General features: G+C 43.2%; 2 protein-coding genes across 3 annotated transcripts in view; one reads left to right on the plus strand and one right to left on the minus strand.

Annotated features, from left to right (window-relative positions):
• ABCA1 (ATP binding cassette subfamily A member 1) overlaps window positions 1-11,503 on the plus strand; it is a 99,549-nt gene extending 88,046 nt beyond the window's left edge. For both annotated transcript variants that reach the window (XM_014958135.1, XM_014958136.1), the window contains exons 37-50: window positions 265-442; window positions 805-920; window positions 1,003-1,147; window positions 2,449-2,572; window positions 3,202-3,331; window positions 3,465-3,585; window positions 3,754-3,816; window positions 4,277-4,383; window positions 4,816-4,957; window positions 6,246-6,380; window positions 7,124-7,227; window positions 7,325-7,417; window positions 7,603-7,846; window positions 8,044-11,503. In XM_014958135.1, coding sequence (XP_014813621.1) covers window positions 265-442; window positions 805-920; window positions 1,003-1,147; window positions 2,449-2,572; window positions 3,202-3,331; window positions 3,465-3,585; window positions 3,754-3,816; window positions 4,277-4,383; window positions 4,816-4,957; window positions 6,246-6,380; window positions 7,124-7,227; window positions 7,325-7,417; window positions 7,603-7,846; window positions 8,044-8,184 — 1,843 coding nt within the window. In that variant the 3' untranslated portion in view covers window positions 8,185-11,503. The remainder of the gene's footprint in view (window positions 1-264; window positions 443-804; window positions 921-1,002; window positions 1,148-2,448; window positions 2,573-3,201; window positions 3,332-3,464; window positions 3,586-3,753; window positions 3,817-4,276; window positions 4,384-4,815; window positions 4,958-6,245; window positions 6,381-7,123; window positions 7,228-7,324; window positions 7,418-7,602; window positions 7,847-8,043) is intronic.
• A 1,615-nt stretch (window positions 11,504-13,118) lies between these two features.
• On the minus strand, window positions 13,119-18,810 carry NIPSNAP3A (nipsnap homolog 3A (C. elegans)). The gene is made up of 5 exons (XM_014958098.1): window positions 18,586-18,810; window positions 17,108-17,269; window positions 14,635-14,784; window positions 14,168-14,254; window positions 13,119-14,057 (listed from the first exon to the last, which is right to left on the minus strand). Exons 1-5 carry the CDS (start codon window positions 18,707-18,709, stop codon window positions 13,981-13,983), a joined length of 600 nt encoding a protein of 199 aa, XP_014813584.1. The 5' UTR covers window positions 18,710-18,810; the 3' UTR covers window positions 13,119-13,980.
• Between the last annotated feature and the right edge of the window lie 236 nt (window positions 18,811-19,046).

Here is a 19,046-nt window from a genome sequence, read left to right on the forward strand (position 1 = left end):
CAATTTATTAGGCTGAAGTTTCCAGCCAATCTCCAGATTGTGGTGCTGTCCTTGAGATGCCAACAGGCTGTGTAGATTCCCTTTGTTAATGACTGGAGAAAATATGTGCAGTTAAGACAGATGTGGTCATCCTTTACCCTGCAAAACAGGGACAGAAGAAGGATAAGTAGTTTCTGCACTGCCCTGCGTGAGCTGCCTCATTTTTATCTCAAAGGAGCCAGCACCAACATACAAACACTTTGCTTTCTTCTCTTTCTTGTCCAGGATGACCACCTCTGTGGATGTCCTAGTCTCCATCTGTGTGATCTTTGCCATGTCCTTCGTTCCTGCCAGCTTTGTGGTCTTCCTTATCCAGGAGCGTGTCAGCAAGGCTAAACACTTGCAGTTCATCAGTGGTGTGAAGCCCGTGATCTATTGGCTGGCCAACTTTGTCTGGGATATGGTAAGGGCTTTGACTGTGTTAAACTGTCCTCCATTCTGTTTGCAGCATGTCCATTGCACTGAAGTGCAAAGTCCATTTCAGGCCAGTAGACACCACCAGTTGTGCTCCGAAAAAAAATACTTTGAACAACTTTTGGTGTCCAGAACCTCTGAGAGTCTATTGGCTACTTCTAGAGGGACCAAGAAATGTAAATTCATGTGTATTACATTGTAGTTCACACATGTGTCACTCCTAAGAGTATCCCATTGGGAAGAGTTTGGGGAGCACTGAAGAATGTTGAAAACCATTGGTTCAGAGCAGAAAGATACCTTTTTTTATTGTTGTCTGGAAACAAATCTAAAGCCATATTTTTTACCTTCCAGTGCAATTACATTGTTCCAGCCACGCTAGTCATCATCATCTTCATCTGCTTCCAGCAGAAGTCATATGTATCCTCCTCCAACTTGCCTGTGCTGGCTCTCCTTCTCTTTCTCTATGGGTAAGGAATTTATCATCAGAAGGATGACTGGGAAGGGTCTTAGACTTGCAAGGTGCTTACCTGATGCCTTTCCTCTTTCCAGGTGGTCCATCACCCCTCTCATGTATCCAGCCTCCTTTGTGTTCAAAATCCCCAGCACAGCGTATGTTGTGCTGACCAGTGTGAACCTCTTCATTGGCATCAATGGTAGTGTGGCCACCTTCGTCCTGGAGCTCTTCACCAATAACGTATGTTTCCCCAAAAGCTCCTCACTGTCTTGCAGTGCTATGATCTAGTTTGGTGTTGGTGCACGTTGCCTTTAGCAGCTAGCTTTCCAGAAGAGCTAGCCCCCAGCCTGTATCCATTAGCTACTAAAGCAGTTTAAACAGAGATTCTGATGGAAATGGGTTAAAGCCCACTTCGGCGACGTTCACAGAATAGTTAAGGTGGGAAGGGACCTCCTGAGATTATCTGGTCCAACCTCTGAGCAGGGTCAGCTAGAGCAGGTTGCTCAGGTGATCTCTTGGCAACCTCTTCCACTTCCCAGTCACGCTTAGGGTGGAAAAAAAAGTAATAGAATCATAGAGTGGTTAGAGTCGGAAGGGACCTTAAAGATTGAGTTCCAGCCCCCCAGCATGGAATGGCAATGGACTATTATAAGAAATAATTTCTTATGTCCAAATGAAACTTCCTGTATGTTCTTCATAAGGGGCAATTTCTGTCTACTGCAGGCCATTTCAAGCACTCGAGCATTTAGTGGCACTGAGTTTTGCCTCCTGTGGCAGATACCTCCCTAACTCCATTAGGAACTTAACTCACTTCATTTTTCCAAAGCCAGGTAACTCCTGGGGAAGGTGCAAGTTCCTCTCGTGCCTCTGTGCAATACAAGATGTCTTAGCAGGCCCCATTTGACCCACACTGGTGTGAAGCATTCCTTGAGAGAGGAGGTTGAGGAGACCCTGTGAGAGCTACTTGTTGATTGTACCACTGCCTGTGGGCATAAGGAGGCAGTCCGTGATGATGGTCCCTTTTGTTACAGGGCCTCTTTTAGCTCAGTAAAAGCATGTACATGCTTGAAGATAAGTGCCTGGCAGAACAAGGGTCTTTCTTCAGGCTGTTGTCAGTCCAATCTTGAGGCTAAGCCAACTGGAAGACAAGAAAGGAAAAGGATTACAGCCTCCAATATGGGATAGGAAGGGGGTACCCACAACCACTGAGATAACCAGTCTGTGCAAGCACAATTTCCCTGTCTCCTCAACCTCTCGCCTTCCTGCATGTTATCATTTGCAGATACTGCCTTTTGGACTGTGGGCATTTGGAGGAATGTCTCCTTTGGTGCAATTTGCTTGTATTAATAGCATCTTGAGCAACGCAACAATACTGACTCTCCAGAGGAACCATGGAACTGGCTCTTGGGAGAACATTTCTAATCCTTGAATTTCTGTGGGATTGCAGTGTTCGGGGAGGGAGGGAGCAGTAGCAACATTGGTCACACTTGACAGGTGGTGGCTACTTTCTGCTCACTAGCACTTGATTTTTGTATTAACAGAAGCTGAACAACATCAATGACATCCTGAAATCTGTCTTCCTCATCTTCCCCCACTTCTGCCTGGGTCGGGGACTCATTGACATGGTGAAAAACCAGGCCATGGCTGACGCTCTGGAGAGGTTTGGTAAGTGAGAGCGTGTATCACAGGGGCAGTGGTCTGAACTGAACAGGGAAAGCTTGAGGCTGCTCTGAATGAGCATCGTTTGCTCCTCTGGCTTTTCAGGAACTGAAAATGCACAATTTGCAGCACAGATCTGATCAAAGCTAGCAAGTCTCCGCAGCTGTTCTCCTTAGGCTCTTACAAGGACTGAAGAGGGCCTGGCAGATAGATTTCCAGAGTCATGAGTTATTAGGGGCATTAAATAAAAAGGCATAAAGCCAACTGTATGGAGAATATCATTAGGCCAAGCGTAAGGAGTGGCTGAGATTCTGGAAAGCTGGATATTTATTTTTTTTTCTCAGATGCAACTGCCAGGCATGAGTCAGTCTTTCTGTGCTACACTAACCTTTTGGGAAGGTGGGCCAGCTCTTCTTTGGCAGACTGAATTCTCTGGGCCTGAGTCCCAACTTTGCTACAAAAAGAAATGCACATGCAGCTACAGCTAGCTCCTTGTGTGGCCTGTCCCTTCCCTCATCCCACTGGCTGCTTTCCAGTTGCCCTGCTGCCGAACTTGGTGAGCTCTGCAGGAAGAAACACTAGTCCACTCCCCTTTCTCTGGAAAGGTGACTTTGCTTCTCATCTCATTTTGGCAGGAGAAAACCGTTTTGTGTCTCCTCTGTCTTGGGACCTGGTGGGAAGGAACCTCTTTGCAATGGCAGTAGAGGGCGTTGTCTTCTTCCTCATCACAGTACTTATCCAGTACAGGTTCTTCATCAAACCCAGGTAGGTTGTCTGCTCCACTTCACTGCTGCGGGCAGGTCATGTTTTCATTAGTGTCCCCCATAAAGTGGGGAGAATATTAACTATGGAGGCCCTGTCATCGTCTGCTAAGGCTTTATCATGTTGCTCTCTCCAGGCCTGTCTATGCCAAGCTGCCTCCTGTGAATGATGAAGATGAGGATGTAACCAGAGAGAGACAGAGGATAATTAGTGGAGGAGGACAGAGTGACATCTTGGAAATCAAGGAACTAACCAAGGTGACAGAAGAGTTCTGTGTTGGCACAAGACCATGCAGTTCACCAGAAGCCTCATTCAGAGGAATTTAGTGGGGTCAAGAGTGGACTGTGTTTGTAGTGTTGAATATGTATGGCTCTAACTATAGTTCTTTGACATGGTCCTTCTTATTCTTTTTCTTCTGCTTCCAGATTTATAGAATGAAACGAAAGCCAGCAGTTGATAGGATCTGCGTTGGAATACCCCCTGGAGAGGTAAGCTTATCTTGTCAAATCAAGTCCTTTGCTGTTACTGCAGTATTTAAGAGCAATAGACAGCAAAGGATAAGGTGAGATCAGAAACAGATGATGTTAAAATTACATCAGAGGAAATTGCCTGGAAGTTGAAGCAGTTTCTGATTCTGTGTGTGTCTGCCTTTGAAGAAGATACCAAACTCTCAGTGTCTGGGACCAGAGGCCAAACTCTTGTACGCTCCAAAGTTTGGCATGCCGTGGTGGCACTGTACTAAGGGGATACCACAGCTTGGTCATTTTCATAGCCTCTTAAAATGAAAGTCCAGAAGCTTTTTTTTTTCTGAAAATGTACTGGACGCTCACTCCCTCTAGCTGTCCTGAGAGTCAAGTTTGCTCCTTCCCATCTTGTCAGTGCTGAAAATGATGTAGCTTAATCCTGTTCTCAAATACACTGTGCTCATCTGCTCTTTTGTATCCTCAGTGCTTTGGACTCCTGGGGGTTAATGGTGCTGGCAAGTCATCAACTTTTAAGATGCTAACTGGTGATACAGATGTGACAGGAGGAGAAGCTTTCCTCAAAGGAAACAGGTGAAAGACCATGTATCTTCCCTCTGCTTTGTGTCAAAACAGGCCCTTTGCTGCTTTTTCCTTCAGCTCTCACAGCCTTTGTTCCATTTCCAGCAAGTGTAAACCCTGCCCCACTTTTCCCTTTTTCAACTCCTGGCATGTGTTTCAGCCATTTGCTAAGTCTGATAAAGTACTTCAGCAGCTAAGGAAAACTTAGTCTGGTAGTCACTTCTTGTACCTGCCCTCTTGTGTTTAAATGTCATATTTTCCAAAAAAGGGGGGAACAGGGAGAGAGGGGGAAAAAAGCATTTGGCCAAGACTGATTTCTGGGGTCCTGTATTTTTGTTAGTTCAGTTAGTACAAAAACCACTGTTTCACTTTACTTCTTTTAACACCTAAAATAGAAGTGTGTACTTGTGAAATCCTAACAAAGGGGTATTTTTTCTTTTACAGTATCTTGTCCAACATCCAAGAAGTCCATCAGAATATGGGCTACTGCCCACAGTTTGATGCTGTTAATGAACTGCTGACAGGGCGAGAGCACTTGGAGTTCTTCGCGCTCCTGAGAGGTGTTCCAGAGAAAGAAGTCTGCAAGGTAAATGAAAGGCCATAGGACCCACCCTGGTGACCAGCTCTTCCTGTTTGCATACACTCTCCCTGCAACACATGCAGTGCCACGACGTGAGGCTGTTGAAGATACTGTATGGTGAAATCTTGCCCTTCTTTTCCTTCCGAGGCAAACCATACTCACTGCGGTTTTTCAGTGCTGCTTACAAAAGAGTGCTAAAGTGAAGGGCAGATACTTTGGGTCCCGCGTTCTCATAGTGTATGCACTTCTCTACCGAGTGACTTCTTTCCTTTAAGAGTTTAAAGGCTGTGGAGCTGCAGGTCTTACAGAAGCTCACCTGCTGTCAAGAGTTAATTTTTCAAAGTTCCAGGGAGCAAGCACTCTACAGCTTAATGGAAGCCTGATGCTGGCTGTTACATCTTTCCAATTGATCATGCTGCGTCACTGAAGTGTTGCTATTTCAGCATTCAGACGTGGGGTTACACTAACAGTGTCTAGGCAATTAATGACAGCTGCCAGTACCATACAGCACCCTTCTCAGTGCTGTTTCTTTGAGTTAACAGCAGTTTTCACTGTGTCCTGGGTGCTGAGGCACAGGAGCTGCTGTAGGCAGGAGGGATGACATCTGTACCCAGTGCTTTGGATGGGGCCAGATCTGGTGCCTAGGGTATGTCCAGGTAGCTTGAGTCCCTCTTTGAGAGTAGTGATGATGGGTGAAAGCTGCAAGCTCCTTTGAAGGTGCTGATGAGTTCCCCTGCGTGATGTTCCCACCAACCCCATATAAAAAGGGACCCAGTTCTGGATATGATCTGAGTACTAGCGGAATCTCTTCCCCCTAACGCTTTTTAATCCCCAGGGCAACAGCACCTCATACTGGCTTCAGTAGTAAAATACTCTTGAATAACAAACCAGACCCTCCCCCATATGTTTGAAGGGCTGAGATGCACCACAGTGGGATTTCTGTGTGTCAGTATTGACCTGTGTGCTGCAAGCCCACAGAAACTGGAAAGTTAGCTAAACCAGTGCTGCTTCGAGCACTACAGTGGTGGTTAACGTGACTCAGCTTATAGTGAACTCATGTTCACTGGCAAATAAGCTGCACCCATTCAATTTTGCTGGCCTCCCAGGGACAGCATTGCATCTATCCTGATACAGAGGTGAACAGGGTGTTTAGAAAACCGTATCTGTGCCACATTAGATCCTTCCATGAGCGGTCCTTCTGAAAAATGTTTTTAAAGCCAAATAATAATAGCTATTAGCATCTGTGTAGATGTTGCTATGCTTGATTCAAGAAGGTTTTTGTGCTGTCTCTTAGGTTGGCGAGTGGGCGATTCGGAAACTGGGCCTTGTGAAATATGGAGAAAAATATGCTGGGAATTACAGCGGAGGGAACAGGCGCAAGCTCTCCACAGCCATTGCCCTCATTGGAGGGCCACCTGTGGTGTTCCTGGTAAGTCTGCAACCCTTGCTTATTACTATTTCCCTTGGAAGACAGAAAAATCAGGTTCAAATGAAGACTAAATATTTCACAGCCAACTAATGGTTAAATACATCATTAATCACTTGAGCAAAGAGCACATGGAAGTTAAGATTCCCTATTTGAATGTAGGTGCAAGCTATAATGTGTCTCTAGTCTTCCAGATCTGAAAAATCACAGGGGAAGTGGCAAACACAATGCCAAACTGCCAGCTGTGTAGCATCTTCACCAACTTAGTATTGCAACAAAGATTTCTGTACCTGCAAAAAACAGCCTTCCTGCTGAACATGAGTGAATCTTACTGTGCAGGAGAATCACTCCTGTTTTTAATAATTCAGTCAAAAATTGGAAATAAACATTTTGGGATTTTTAGATTAAAATCAAGGACAAACCTTAGGATTGCTAAAGTTCATAGTGCAGGAGAAAGTAGTCTAGTGCTCTATTCAAACAAGCTAATTGACTTCAACTTGTTTTAGAACTGGATAGTTCAACATGTTTTAACTGCGGAATAAGCAGTACTTCTCAGTTCTGAAAAAGATGCTTTCTAATTTAATATTTGGAGCATAAATTATTTTCTTATTTTGGAAAATTAATCAAGCTTGCTTATTTTCAATACTTCCAGTATGCATAATCAGAACGGACAGGTCATTTCAGAGATGAGGTATTTGTCAGCAGAGTGCAACAGCGTAATCTGGTTTTTTGTAAACATTCTGCAGGATGAGCCAACAACAGGGATGGATCCAAAAGCACGCCGTTTCTTGTGGAACTGTGCCCTGAGTGTCATCAAAGAGGGGAGATCAGTGGTGCTCACATCTCACAGGCGAGTAGCAGCCCCATTGTATCACACTCTGGCTTTTGGGCTGGGTGTTAAATTCTGCCCTTCGCTGCGGTGCTAACGACTGTACTTCTGCCTGCAGCATGGAAGAATGTGAAGCCCTGTGCACTCGGATGGCAATCATGGTCAATGGGCGGTTCCGGTGTCTGGGCAGCGTCCAGCATCTAAAGAACAGGTAGCTATTTTCTTTTCCCTTACACCACAGAGTGGCCTGCGTTCTTAGGGAGATACGGTCAGACTCAATTCCTTGGGAATGCAGCATTCCCCTTGCTATTCTGGCTATGGGAAACACTGCTGCGTTTTAAGTTGCACTTCTCCTTCAAAGGCACGTAACTCCTGTGCTGGCCCTCTTGCTTACAGGTTCGGAGATGGTTACACCATAGTGGTGAGAATTGCAGGCGCAAACCCAGACCTGAAGCCTGTTGAGGAGTTCTTTGGGCATGCCTTCCCTGGAAGTGTCCTGAAGGAAAAGCATCGGAATATGCTGCAGTACCAGCTTCCCTCTTCACCATCCTCCCTGGCCAGAATATTCAGTATTCTCTCCCAGAACAAAAAGAGACTCCACATAGAAGATTACTCCGTTTCTCAGACCACACTTGACCAAGTAAGTTTTAAGTAGCCTGTCAAAAGCTTCTTTGTGCAGAGTTAGGGATACTCTTACCAACTTACTAGACCTATATTTTAAGGTTATTTCAGCAAAGAATACTGAATTGCAGGACTAGTTCAAGAAGCTCAGTGTATAAGATGCCCTGAATTAATGAAAATGCCGGGTGATGTGTGACATGGCTTGCTTTCTTGCAGGTATTTGTAAATTTTGCTAAGGACCAAAGCGACGACGACCACACTAAGGACCTGTCATTGCACAAAAACCAGACTGTGGTAGACATTGCAATCCTTAATTCCTTCCTGCAAGATGAGAAGGTAAAAGAAAGTTGTGTGTGAGCCAATTTCAGCAAAGAAATGATGAGCAGAATGCAAACTTCCTTTTCCTGGGATAGGATACTCCCAAAGAAGAAGCTAGAGGAAGAGAAACTGGACACTCTACTGATAACCATTCAATGCAATGCAATACAATGCAATGAAAACAAAATTCCTTTACAGGGGCAGTGCCTCGTGGAGTCGTCTTGTACTGTTCTCAAGTGAAAGACTTGAACTTAGCTCGTTACAGTATAACTCTGAAGCTGTGGTAAAGCACCCATCAAATGCTGTGGGCTTTCAACCATACTGTATCTTGTCCTGTACAGTATGCTTTTACTAGGGTTGCAAAAATAGTTCATTGAGGAATCATGGCCAGTGGTTATTTATAGATATTTTAGACATGAATGTTTTAGTCTTTAAAACAATCATGTCGGGAGTGGGAATTTCCTGGTGCTACATCCATTGCTGGCAATGAATGCACCAAGACAGTGGCAAGAAAAGTCACCACCGGTGTTGTAGCCTTAGGTTTGAAAACTTACCTGACCAGCTGCTTTTCCTAAAGTGGCGTAGGTCAGTTGGTGACGAATCTGGGGCCACAAAGCAGTACTGTGCAGATGGGATGGCAAGAGACAGGCCATCGTATCCATACATCTCCATCAGTAAGTGGTGATATGCAGAACTGTGAACCCTGCAGATGCACAGGATTGTCCCACCAGCATCACAACCAATAACCTATTCTGACTAGGTTTTTGTGTAGTTAAGTACTCTCCTGCTCCTTTGAGGTACTGCAGCCGCTGCACAAACACCTAGTAGGAGGAAGTGGGTGAGAAGCAGACCTAGGGTTTGGACCACAGCAGCAAACTCAGTAGTTGTACAAGCTGCTAATGCCAAGAGCAAATTCTAAATCATGAGATGACACTCAGATATGTAATATCTGCTCTTTAACCCCTGCTTTGCACCAGAAAGGTACCCATCATCTGAAGTTACTGCTTAGCACAAGCATGTTGCCATTTCTGGCTTTGCCAGATAAAACTAGAAATGAGATGTAGATTTTTTTTTTAACAGTATTATTTATGACTTTAAATAGGTAGGTAGCATAATTAGGGATTGAAAGTGCTTTCAGTTGATCTTTGTAGCCACAGTATTTCTTTACATTATGCCTGCAATGCTATGCTCTCATTCTATCCATTCGGCAATAGCTACATTCATGATCTGACCAAGTTCCAGACTCTAGCAATCAGCTGCTATCTGCAATTACTGCAAGTTGTTCACCTAAATTTTTTCCCGTTTGGAAACTGATATAATGTTAGGTTAATGTGTAAGTTTCTGCTTCTGTTGTGCAGTGTAGTTTCAGTCATTAGGTGATCCCTAACTGGAGAATACACCTTTATTATACATGTGACAGAATCACAGAATGGTAGGGGTTGGATCATCTAGTCCAGCCCCCCTGCCAAAGCAGGTTCACCTAGAGCAGGTTCCAGAGGAACGCACCCAGGTGGATTTTTGAGTATTTCTGGAGAAGGAGATTCCACAGCCTCTCTGGGCAGCCTGTTCCAGTGCTCTGGAACTGCTTCAGTAAAAATCCCCTTCAAGGATAAGATGCTTCAAAAGAATAGTGTTACATCAGTCAATAATTTTTACAAATACAACAAAGTTTTACAAAGCCAGAATAATATTAGAGGGGATACTATTACATGGACAACCAATTCTTGTTCACATTGTACAACAGTCATGGGAGAGTATGCTTTCATTAATACACTTACAGGCCCCTCTGTCTTGCTTTTACATTCAGAAATAGGTTCCGTAATGTGGTTTGAACCCATGTGCAGTTCCTGGGCCATTCCTGTATGTCGTGCCTCTGCCTTAAATACCCCTACAGGGTCTGCACTAGTTCTTGATGCTACTCTGCCATGAATCAATCACGGACCATTTTCTTCTGTGAATGCCCATAGCAGCCCAACAAACAGTGACGAGGGTGGCACGAGCCTGAAGAAGGGTGATTACATATTTCCAGGTGTACTTGGTAATACTGACCAATTCAGCATTTTTAATACACAAACAGTTAAATATTTAGCACAAGTTCCCGGTCCCTGCTATGTCCTGCCTTGGGATGAAGTAAGAGCTTAATACATGCTCTGCTAAAGTGCCTTTTTCATACTATTTTTTTTTTTCTCTGTATAATACATTGCTAAGGGGATTGAGAAAGGAGTGTAATGGGGATTGGTATACCTCACTAAAAACATGCTTAGTCATTACCTTTATGGCATCGTCACCCTATGGGGATGAGTTACAGGGTGATGAATTCACCAGACTTCCAGGTGCAGAAAAATTACTGAACAGCTGAGCTACAGCCATGACTTCTCTGTAACAGGCTGCAGGTATCTTGTGGTATCATTGAAACAAATAGCATGTATTGAAGGCTTACCACTGCTAAAAATCACTATTACAAATCAGCATTAAGTCACCGAAGTGAAGGGCTTAAACTCTGCATTGCACAAAACTAATGCATGTAGAACCAGAACGAGTTCTAGGAGGATTCAGATTTGGTCCTGAAAGGGCTGTGGTTTGCTCTGTGTAACTGCTCATGTAAATGATTGACTTAACAGGAAACAAGTTACATCTTAATACTCTTTCCTTAGCCCACCAAAAAGAAATTCTTGATTCTTATTGCCCTGTGACTGTCGTGCTTATACGGAGTCTGCTAGCTGTGACAAAATGTTGCAGTAAACATGGATATTAACTGAACTGTTTCATAGCGCTGATCTGTCTTGTTTGCACTGAACAGACAGCATAACGCAACTCTCACATGAAGGTTTGCCATGGAATAAGTTCAGACAGCCACTAATTTACTCTCGTAAGTGTATGTTGGGGAAAAATCACTCTAGGGTCACATACAGTCAGTATATGAACCACTCTTGATAATGAAACTGCACTGAGGTGTTAACTTATTTTAAACTTTATTACTATTGACATGTTGCATCCCTCTTTGTAGTACACCTGTATTTTAGTAAGGAGTTGTATTTCCCCCATGGTTAAACCACCACTTTGTGCTTATCCTTCCCTCCTGAATTATAGTTGGTCCTTCATTCCAAGCACTTTATGCTATCTGTAATGGGATCTATTTTTGCACTGGAATATCTGTTAACTTTGCAAAAATCTAGAGAGATTTCACAACTGAAATTTCTAAGTTAAATCCTTAAATGGACATTTTCATTAAAAGCAAAAAAAAAAAAGTATATATATTTGTATTTGCTAATAACTGTTATGTGAAGTATTAAAAGGCACTCTAATTGCCTTGCATTAAGTAAAAAATAAAGCTGTTATGGCATCATTGGTCTTCAAAGTGTCGTTTTTGCATATGTTCTTTTGAGGAGTGCTTTTAGCAGCTCTTGTTTTGCCTGTTGTTTTTTTTTGGTTGTTGTTGTGAACTTTGCAAGTTCCAGTACCTCTGCAAATTGGCATGAGCCACATTCTATTTTTAGGTAAGTGAGGTGGCACAAGATTTGAAAGGCAAGTGCTATTTCTAGCTTCTAAAGTTAGTAAATGGAAAGGTCTCCAGCAAACACTGAAAAAAGTTATCATTGTAACTGTCAGATCCAGCTGCAGAGCATAACAAACTTACCTCGACGTTTAAATCCCAAGTCTGGTACCTGCCTCTGAATATTTCCATTAGAGAGATGTGGCAAGCTGCAACTATTGATAATTGTCCATCCTCTTTGCTAAAAATACCTTATACTTGTTTTCACTGACAAAGGAAAATGTTATGTTGGAGTATAAAGAATGTGAAATACCCTAAACTTAGCTAATACCAAATTACAGGAGGATCACTCACATTAATACTATGTTGATTTTGAACAGCATTTTACAAATGAAAGCAGAATAATGGTCTGATTTGCTCAAAGGAAAACGGATTTTAAAATTTTGCTTTCCTACTGCCTGTAGTCCCACTGTCAACCAACTAAATCCCAGAATCCAACTAATTCTTGAAGTTATGCTCATTAAGAAAATTCATCCTGAGATAAGAAGCCAATTAAAATTTCCTGTGTTTCCTGTGTTAATCTTGTGTCTCCACCTGGTGCTTTGGGTAATGTGCTTGATCTATCACCCTCTTGTCAGAAAACAAGAAGATTTGGAATAAAGTACACCTCTAACATCCTGAGTATTTTTCACGCTCAATGCTGGTGTCAAGGAAAATAGTTTCACTAAAAAAACCTGGGCTTGGTATACCTACTTTTTTTTTCCCCCCAGTAAACAAAAAAACAGCTTAGTTTTTGCATTCAAGTGGGGAAAAAAAAAAAAAAAAGTCCTGTTAGTTCGCTGTCCCATTTTTCAGCCTATGTTTTTCTTGCTTAAAAAAGTCCTTTGAGTTAACTGCCATAAAGCAACATTCTGAATGTGATGGTTTATCAGCCATTTATATTTTACAAATCAACTTCTTAAGGTGTAAGACAGTGGTTTCTGATCCTCCTGAGAGTGCTAAAGATGGCTCTGCTGGAGCAAGGAGAGCATGAAGACTTGGATATGGGAGCTGGGACCTGTTATACTCCCTTAGCACAGCAGCTGTGTCCCATCCATGCACCTTGGACTACAGCTGTGCTCTGTCAGAGCCTTCTGTGAGATGGTAATGCACTTCACAGAAGCAGTAATAGTCATGAGACAGCCTGCACAGATACTTCAGTAGAGATGTGAAGTCAGTTGCTTACTGCAGGTCAGTGATGTCTGTGGAAAAGCCTCCCAAGTGCCAGTTGGTGCCCTTTGAAGTGCAGAAGAGGATGCTCCATACCACTGTACGCAAAACACAAGTTTGAGTTTCTCAGTCTGCCCTGCTGCCATTCACTCTGCTTTACTGGCTCCAAAGCAACTTACCAAGATTGTTGTTGACCTGCCGAATGCTGTACTTGGAGAATGGGGTTTATCATTTCCCAGTTTAAAGAGAGTACTGTTTACAGCTCAAGCTCTTAAAAATTCATGCTTTCTCTAAGTTTATTTGGCTTTTAACAGTATTTCAAAGAATGTAAAGACATGTAGATCAGCTGAGTTTGGCTGCACAGTTGAATAAGAAGGGCTAATCCAATTTCAGCACCATAAACAAATATTAAAATACACAAGGCAAAGCATTATGCGTGTAATCCACAGTTCTGAGCAACAGTTTACTGAACAAAGAAAAGGCCAAAGTGAACTATAACAACAAAGTGAATGGATGCTCTTCTTGTGGCAGGGTTCATTGGGACCTGACCATCTTCACTGCAGCAACTCCTAGGGGCAATTCCAGGCACACTGATGTTTAATGTTACCCAGAATTAATACAAAGCACCCCACTGAGAAGTCTGATTAAAATGTATCTGGGTAAAAGACAATGGGGGGGGCATTCCTTCTTAAACCTGTATGTAGTAGCCAAGGCGTGATAATTACACGGATTACAAAAGTATGTTATGAAAATTATACCAGTCCTGAGCTGTAACTTTGGAAAAGGGCACTTAAGAGGTTTGATAGTGATCTAGCTATGCAGAAAAGGATTAGCATTTCAAAGGTTAAAATAAAAGATAGGTGCAGTGTGGTTCATGCCATAAGCAATATGGCTCGAGTTCTTTTTCCTGCAGATACAGGTATATCACTATAAACTTCTCTTTAGCAGTTGCTATCAGGGTGCAAAATTTTACTGATTTACAAATGCTAGTCATCAGCATTTTGCATCCATTTACTGTAAACTGAAGAACAATTGGCTCAGATCATGAGGGTATGACGATCCATGTGACGGCACTTGCTGACAGCACTTCCATCTGGTCCTTTCTGCCGTCAGTTACATCCTTCAGAAGAAGGTTACTTCAGGGGCGAGCATGGCAGAGGGATCAGGAGCATATTTTGCTGGGACTCCAAGAACCTGACACTGTCCCTCACTGAAATTAAATGCATATATAATTAAGACAGGGATATAACGAGAAATAATATTTTTTTCAGCATGCATGCAGGTAATGCTAGTGAGTTCTCTGGATCCATCATCTCTTACCAGCTGCTACCACTCTGGCATCTTCATGGGCACTGTGCCTTCCCGCTGCCCGGTGATCTGGGCTCTCGTTCCACCAGATCACGTGAACTGAAAATGGACAAATAAAGTCAGCTGAATACTGTTGTGCTGCCACACAACACGTACTGTAACTCCTAGCAGTCTCTCTTCACCTGCAAGGTGCCTTGCAGCGAGCAGAAACAATTCTCCAGTAAGCGGTGGGATGATCCTTTGCTGAGCCTTTAAAAGGCTTGACTCTTTAACATCAGATCTGAGTTTTTTAAGATAGCAGCACCCGGCTTAAGCCTATAACCCAACACACAAAGCTGGGTTCAAGGACTGTTTACAGGACTTTGGTGATCCACACCAACATTTCCATCAAGCTGGCCAATCCTGATACTGGACAAGGTCTTGCCCCTCTCCCTCTGCCCCTTCCCATGCCAAAGTCTGTCCCAGAGACTGAGCACTACCTGTGTTAAGTAACCCATACTCTGTGTGGAAAACACCAATCAGCTTGGTGTAGCCTGTGTTGATGTGAGCATTGATTGCAGCTTGAAATGCTTCACCCCACAGTGCTGGCCCACCAGGCTTCATCTGGAAAGTAACCCATTCGTATACTCCTGGAAGAAAAAGGAAAGAACCAACTGAAGGCAGGAAACACAAATTAATATGCCGGTTCTCAAACAGTGTGTCAGGGCCGTGATGTATTTATGGTGAGACCAGTACTGCCGTTCCCTGACCACAACACCCACAACATCTCGCGGCATCCAGGGGCTCACAAGACCACACCAAGGGGCTCACTAACTGGAGCTAGTTCAAGTGCAAATGGAGAGACTTGAGGAACCGAAGGCTTCACACAAAGCCCAGCTTAGCAGCTTTCAGTGTTGCCTGGAAGTTTGGGGATATTCAGACCACTCTGCAACAATCACAGATGCTCACGCACATTTGCAGGATTTGGATAGCTGATTGAACCATGCAGGGCGGCCTTTTCTAAGACTGGTGGTGTTTTCTGGCATTGAAGTGGTTTATGACCTTACAAGCCCCCTTTGACTCCTGGCAATTGGTCACAGCAAGATCTGAGGGCATGACCAACAGACCAGGACCAGCTCAGCACCTCTGCTCTGCCAAGCAATCTCCCTTCTGTGTAGACAAACGCTGTGATTTGCTGAAAAAACTCCAGTCCTGCTGTGAGACACGTTATCCATCTCTTTTCCATTCTGGCAGTTACTCTAGATCACAGTGGCTGACACTTTAATAGGAAGCTAGACACTTGCCACATGGCAATGTATGTCTAGCCTCATTCTCCTGCAATGTGCTGGAGACGATAAACTGAAATGGGACCAACATGTTTGAAAAGGCAGCTCTCCAGTTTTAAAAGAAAACTGGACTGCTTTCAAACTGAATTTTAACAGCACAGCAATCAGAATCACAGGGAAATAAAGAACAAGGATTACTGTACGTATGCACATGCTGAGGGCTAAAGCAAGGCCTGTTTGAAATCACTCCATGAAGCAAAGTCTGCAAACGTTCATAAACTGTGGAACAGTTTACTGGGGAACAATACCACTAATACCACATGTGCTACAGAGAGAATTAAAATACATCAGGGCAGGACATCTACACTTAACCTGAAGATTGTTACAAGTGTGCTTGACTTGCATGCATCCTTAAAAAGTAGGGATTATTTTTGGTTTTGTTTTTTTTTTCTAAACTGTTGCAAAAGCAGTAATATCAAGCAAATTGATAAAAGAGAAAGACATCTGTGAAAGAGAATAATCATTTTCTTTAGTGTCTCCAGGCAGTGTACTCCCATTGACAGCTCATAAAGTCATAGAATCAAAGTATGGTTTAGGTTGATGCAGCCCAGGATGCAGCTGACTTTCTGGGCTGCAAGCGCACATTGCTGGGTCACGTTAAGCTTCTCATCAACCAACACTCCCAAGTTCCTCTCCTCAGGGCTGCTCTCAATCCATTCTCCACCTAGTCCGTATTTGTGCTTGGGATTGCCCCAACCCACATGCAGGACCCTGCACTCGGCCTCGTAGAACTTCATGAGGTTCACATGGGCCCACCTCTCAAATCTGTTCAGGTCCCTCTGGATGCCGCGTTAAGCTTCTCATCAACCAACACTCCCAAGTTCCTCTCCTCAGGGCTGCTCTCAATCCATTCTCCACCTAGTCCGTATTTGTGCTTGGGATTGCCCCAACCCACATGCAGGACCCTGCACTCGGCCTCGTAGAACTTCATGAGGTTCACATGGGCCCACCTCTCAAATCTGTTCAGGTCCCTCTGGATGCCGTCCCTTCCCCCCCAGCATTTCAACCACACCACACATCTTGGTGCCATCAGCAAACTTGCTGTGGGGGCACTCAATCCCACTGCCCATGTCACCAACAAGGATGTTAAAACAGTACTGGTCCCAGAACCAACCCCTGAGGACCACCACTCATCACTGGTCACCACTTGAACATCAAGCAGTTGAATGCAACTCTTTGGAGTATGACCGTCCAGCCAGTTCCTCATCCACCAAGAGATCCATCTGTCAAATCCATGTCTCTCCAATTTAGAGACAAGGATGTCATGTGGAACAGTGTAAAATGCTTTGCTCAAGTTCTGGTAGATGACAGTGCAAGTACAGGAAGATTGCTCTGACCACTATTATGGCGCTGCTGTTTTGCATGTTCCTTTAGGCAATTCACACACCTGTTCACAACCTTAACGACCAGGGCTGTAGTCAGTTACTGATGTAAGTCAGTGTAAAATCCTTCTTAAAAACCTTGTGCCTCATCTGTGTTATGTCACCTTTTTCACATGGGTGTATGTACACGCGCTTGTTATATAAAGGGTTATAAAACCGTGTAATACTTTGTTTAAACTTTAAGCCATTTTTTGTTAGTCCATCAGCATCAGTAACTTTATCAGCAAAAGAGAAGATAAGCTCACCTCCTTCTTTTGGAGGCTTCCCAATCTGACACCAGGGAACCAGATACGCAACCTCATTGTGCTGCTTTTCCATCAAGGGGAGAGCTGCGGAGATGAATTTTCCCTGCCAGTCCTTGTCATTGGCTAGTGCGTGTCGGACTGCTGTTCTGTGGGCAAAATCCTCTGTAAGAAAGGGGGAAAAAAAAAAAAAAAAAAAAAAATGCACTTAACATCACATGAGACTCAAACAAAAGGTATAATTATGAGGCAAGTTGCACTTAGATAAGTTTGCAAGTGGTCTTTTTATACAGCATATTAGCTCGAAGCAGATGTGGTAAGTTGCCTTTAAATTCTGCAAATATCTTTGCTTTAGCTCTCAGATTTAAATGGTTTCAAGCCAAACCAGATTTTCCAAGGAAGTTTATAAAAAAGTAAAGTGAAAGATTCATATATGGCATCCAGGGATGATTGGATGTGGCAACTCTTACTGAGGAAAAGGAGATTCGGAAAAAGCACAGTGTGTAAGGAAGTGAAGTAGGAAAGAAAATTCAGAAGGAATATTAGCCTACCAAGAGAAAATGCAGAAAAACATAAGTTTCCGTTTATATAAAATGACATTAAAATTACAAGTGTAGAAGTAATGTTTGTTTGTTCAGCTACATAAAAAGTTATTAAATGCCCCAAATCCAGAACTTTTTCCACAAATCCACTGAATTAAGAATGTCTGAATTTCAATTGTTCAGGCTGCAGTGGCATCCTAAGCAGTCTATAGACAGATTTCAACAGTTCAAGAGAAAAATCCAGCATCTGAGAATGGGGAAAAGCCTTGAGAAACAGCAGTTATCTTGGGACCAAGAGAAAAGTATACTGATTAACCACTAGAAAGATATAAGCAGAGGTCTGATGGATCAAGGAGAAATTATGTTGTACCTTACACATGGAAACACCATTAGGAAAGAAACGGAAACTGTTAAGTTTTTCCTTAGTTAACCATTTTAGAAGTTTCTCGTAGATTATTAAAAATGGGGTGTAATTGAGAACAATTACACACGCATATAAACATACAGAGGCTGCATATAGATTATCTGCATTTATATGTATTATGTTCCTAAGGAGGTCTCAACGTTTTTTCAGTCCATTTTGAAATCCTGAAGACATCTGTGGTTCGGGAACGGGCCCTAAATTAGAAATACTTACCACGAACTGCAGCACTGTGCTGCAATTCCTCTATTACACCTGTTTTGAGCAGAGACCTCTGTTTAAGAACAGCTATAACTCTCTCACCCCAACATGTCCAAATTGTCCTGACAGGCTCTGCAGTGTTCTTTTCAGTAATCATCAGTACAGGAACAATTTATTTCTTTTATTTTTATATATATATATATTTTCTTACAGTGAGAGCAACAAATAGAAGCTGGGTAAGTGTTCCCTTTGCCTTCTTGCCTGGGAGGCAGGGAGCACGGGGCGAGCAGAGCAGGGGGAAGGGGTGCTGGGCATACCGTACTTCCACACGTGGACAACCTTATTCATTGCTCCCAGCTCCGCAGACCAGAATCCCACCAGCTCCGAGTGAGCCGTGCGAAGATGGAAGTACTTGTTGACCAGCTCCACAAAATCCTTCATCTTTGACGGCTTAATATCATAGGTGCGAATTTCGTAGAAAACGCTATTTTTTTGCCTGGGCCCTGTAGCAAGGGATGCATGTACCTGAGAGAAAACGTTAAGAAAAATAACTAAAACTAATTCTCAAGCCAGAAAACTATCTTCTGTCTAATTTCTAGACTTTATTTTAAAAAGTGAGACTCTATAGATATATATACTGGGGGCTGGGAGAGGAAGTACTTCACGATCTTGTGACTTTTTTCCTTGGAAATAGTTCCTGTGTGCATTATTTGCTGCAACTCCTTTTGGCAGTGCAACAGACCGTGATGTGTCTTCCACTTGCCACACTCAATTGTTT

The sequence above is a fragment of the Calidris pugnax genome, unplaced genomic scaffold, assembly GCF_001431845.1.
Source record: "Calidris pugnax isolate Ruff unplaced genomic scaffold, ASM143184v1 scaffold317, whole genome shotgun sequence".
NCBI lineage: Eukaryota > Metazoa > Chordata > Aves > Charadriiformes > Scolopacidae > Calidris > Calidris pugnax.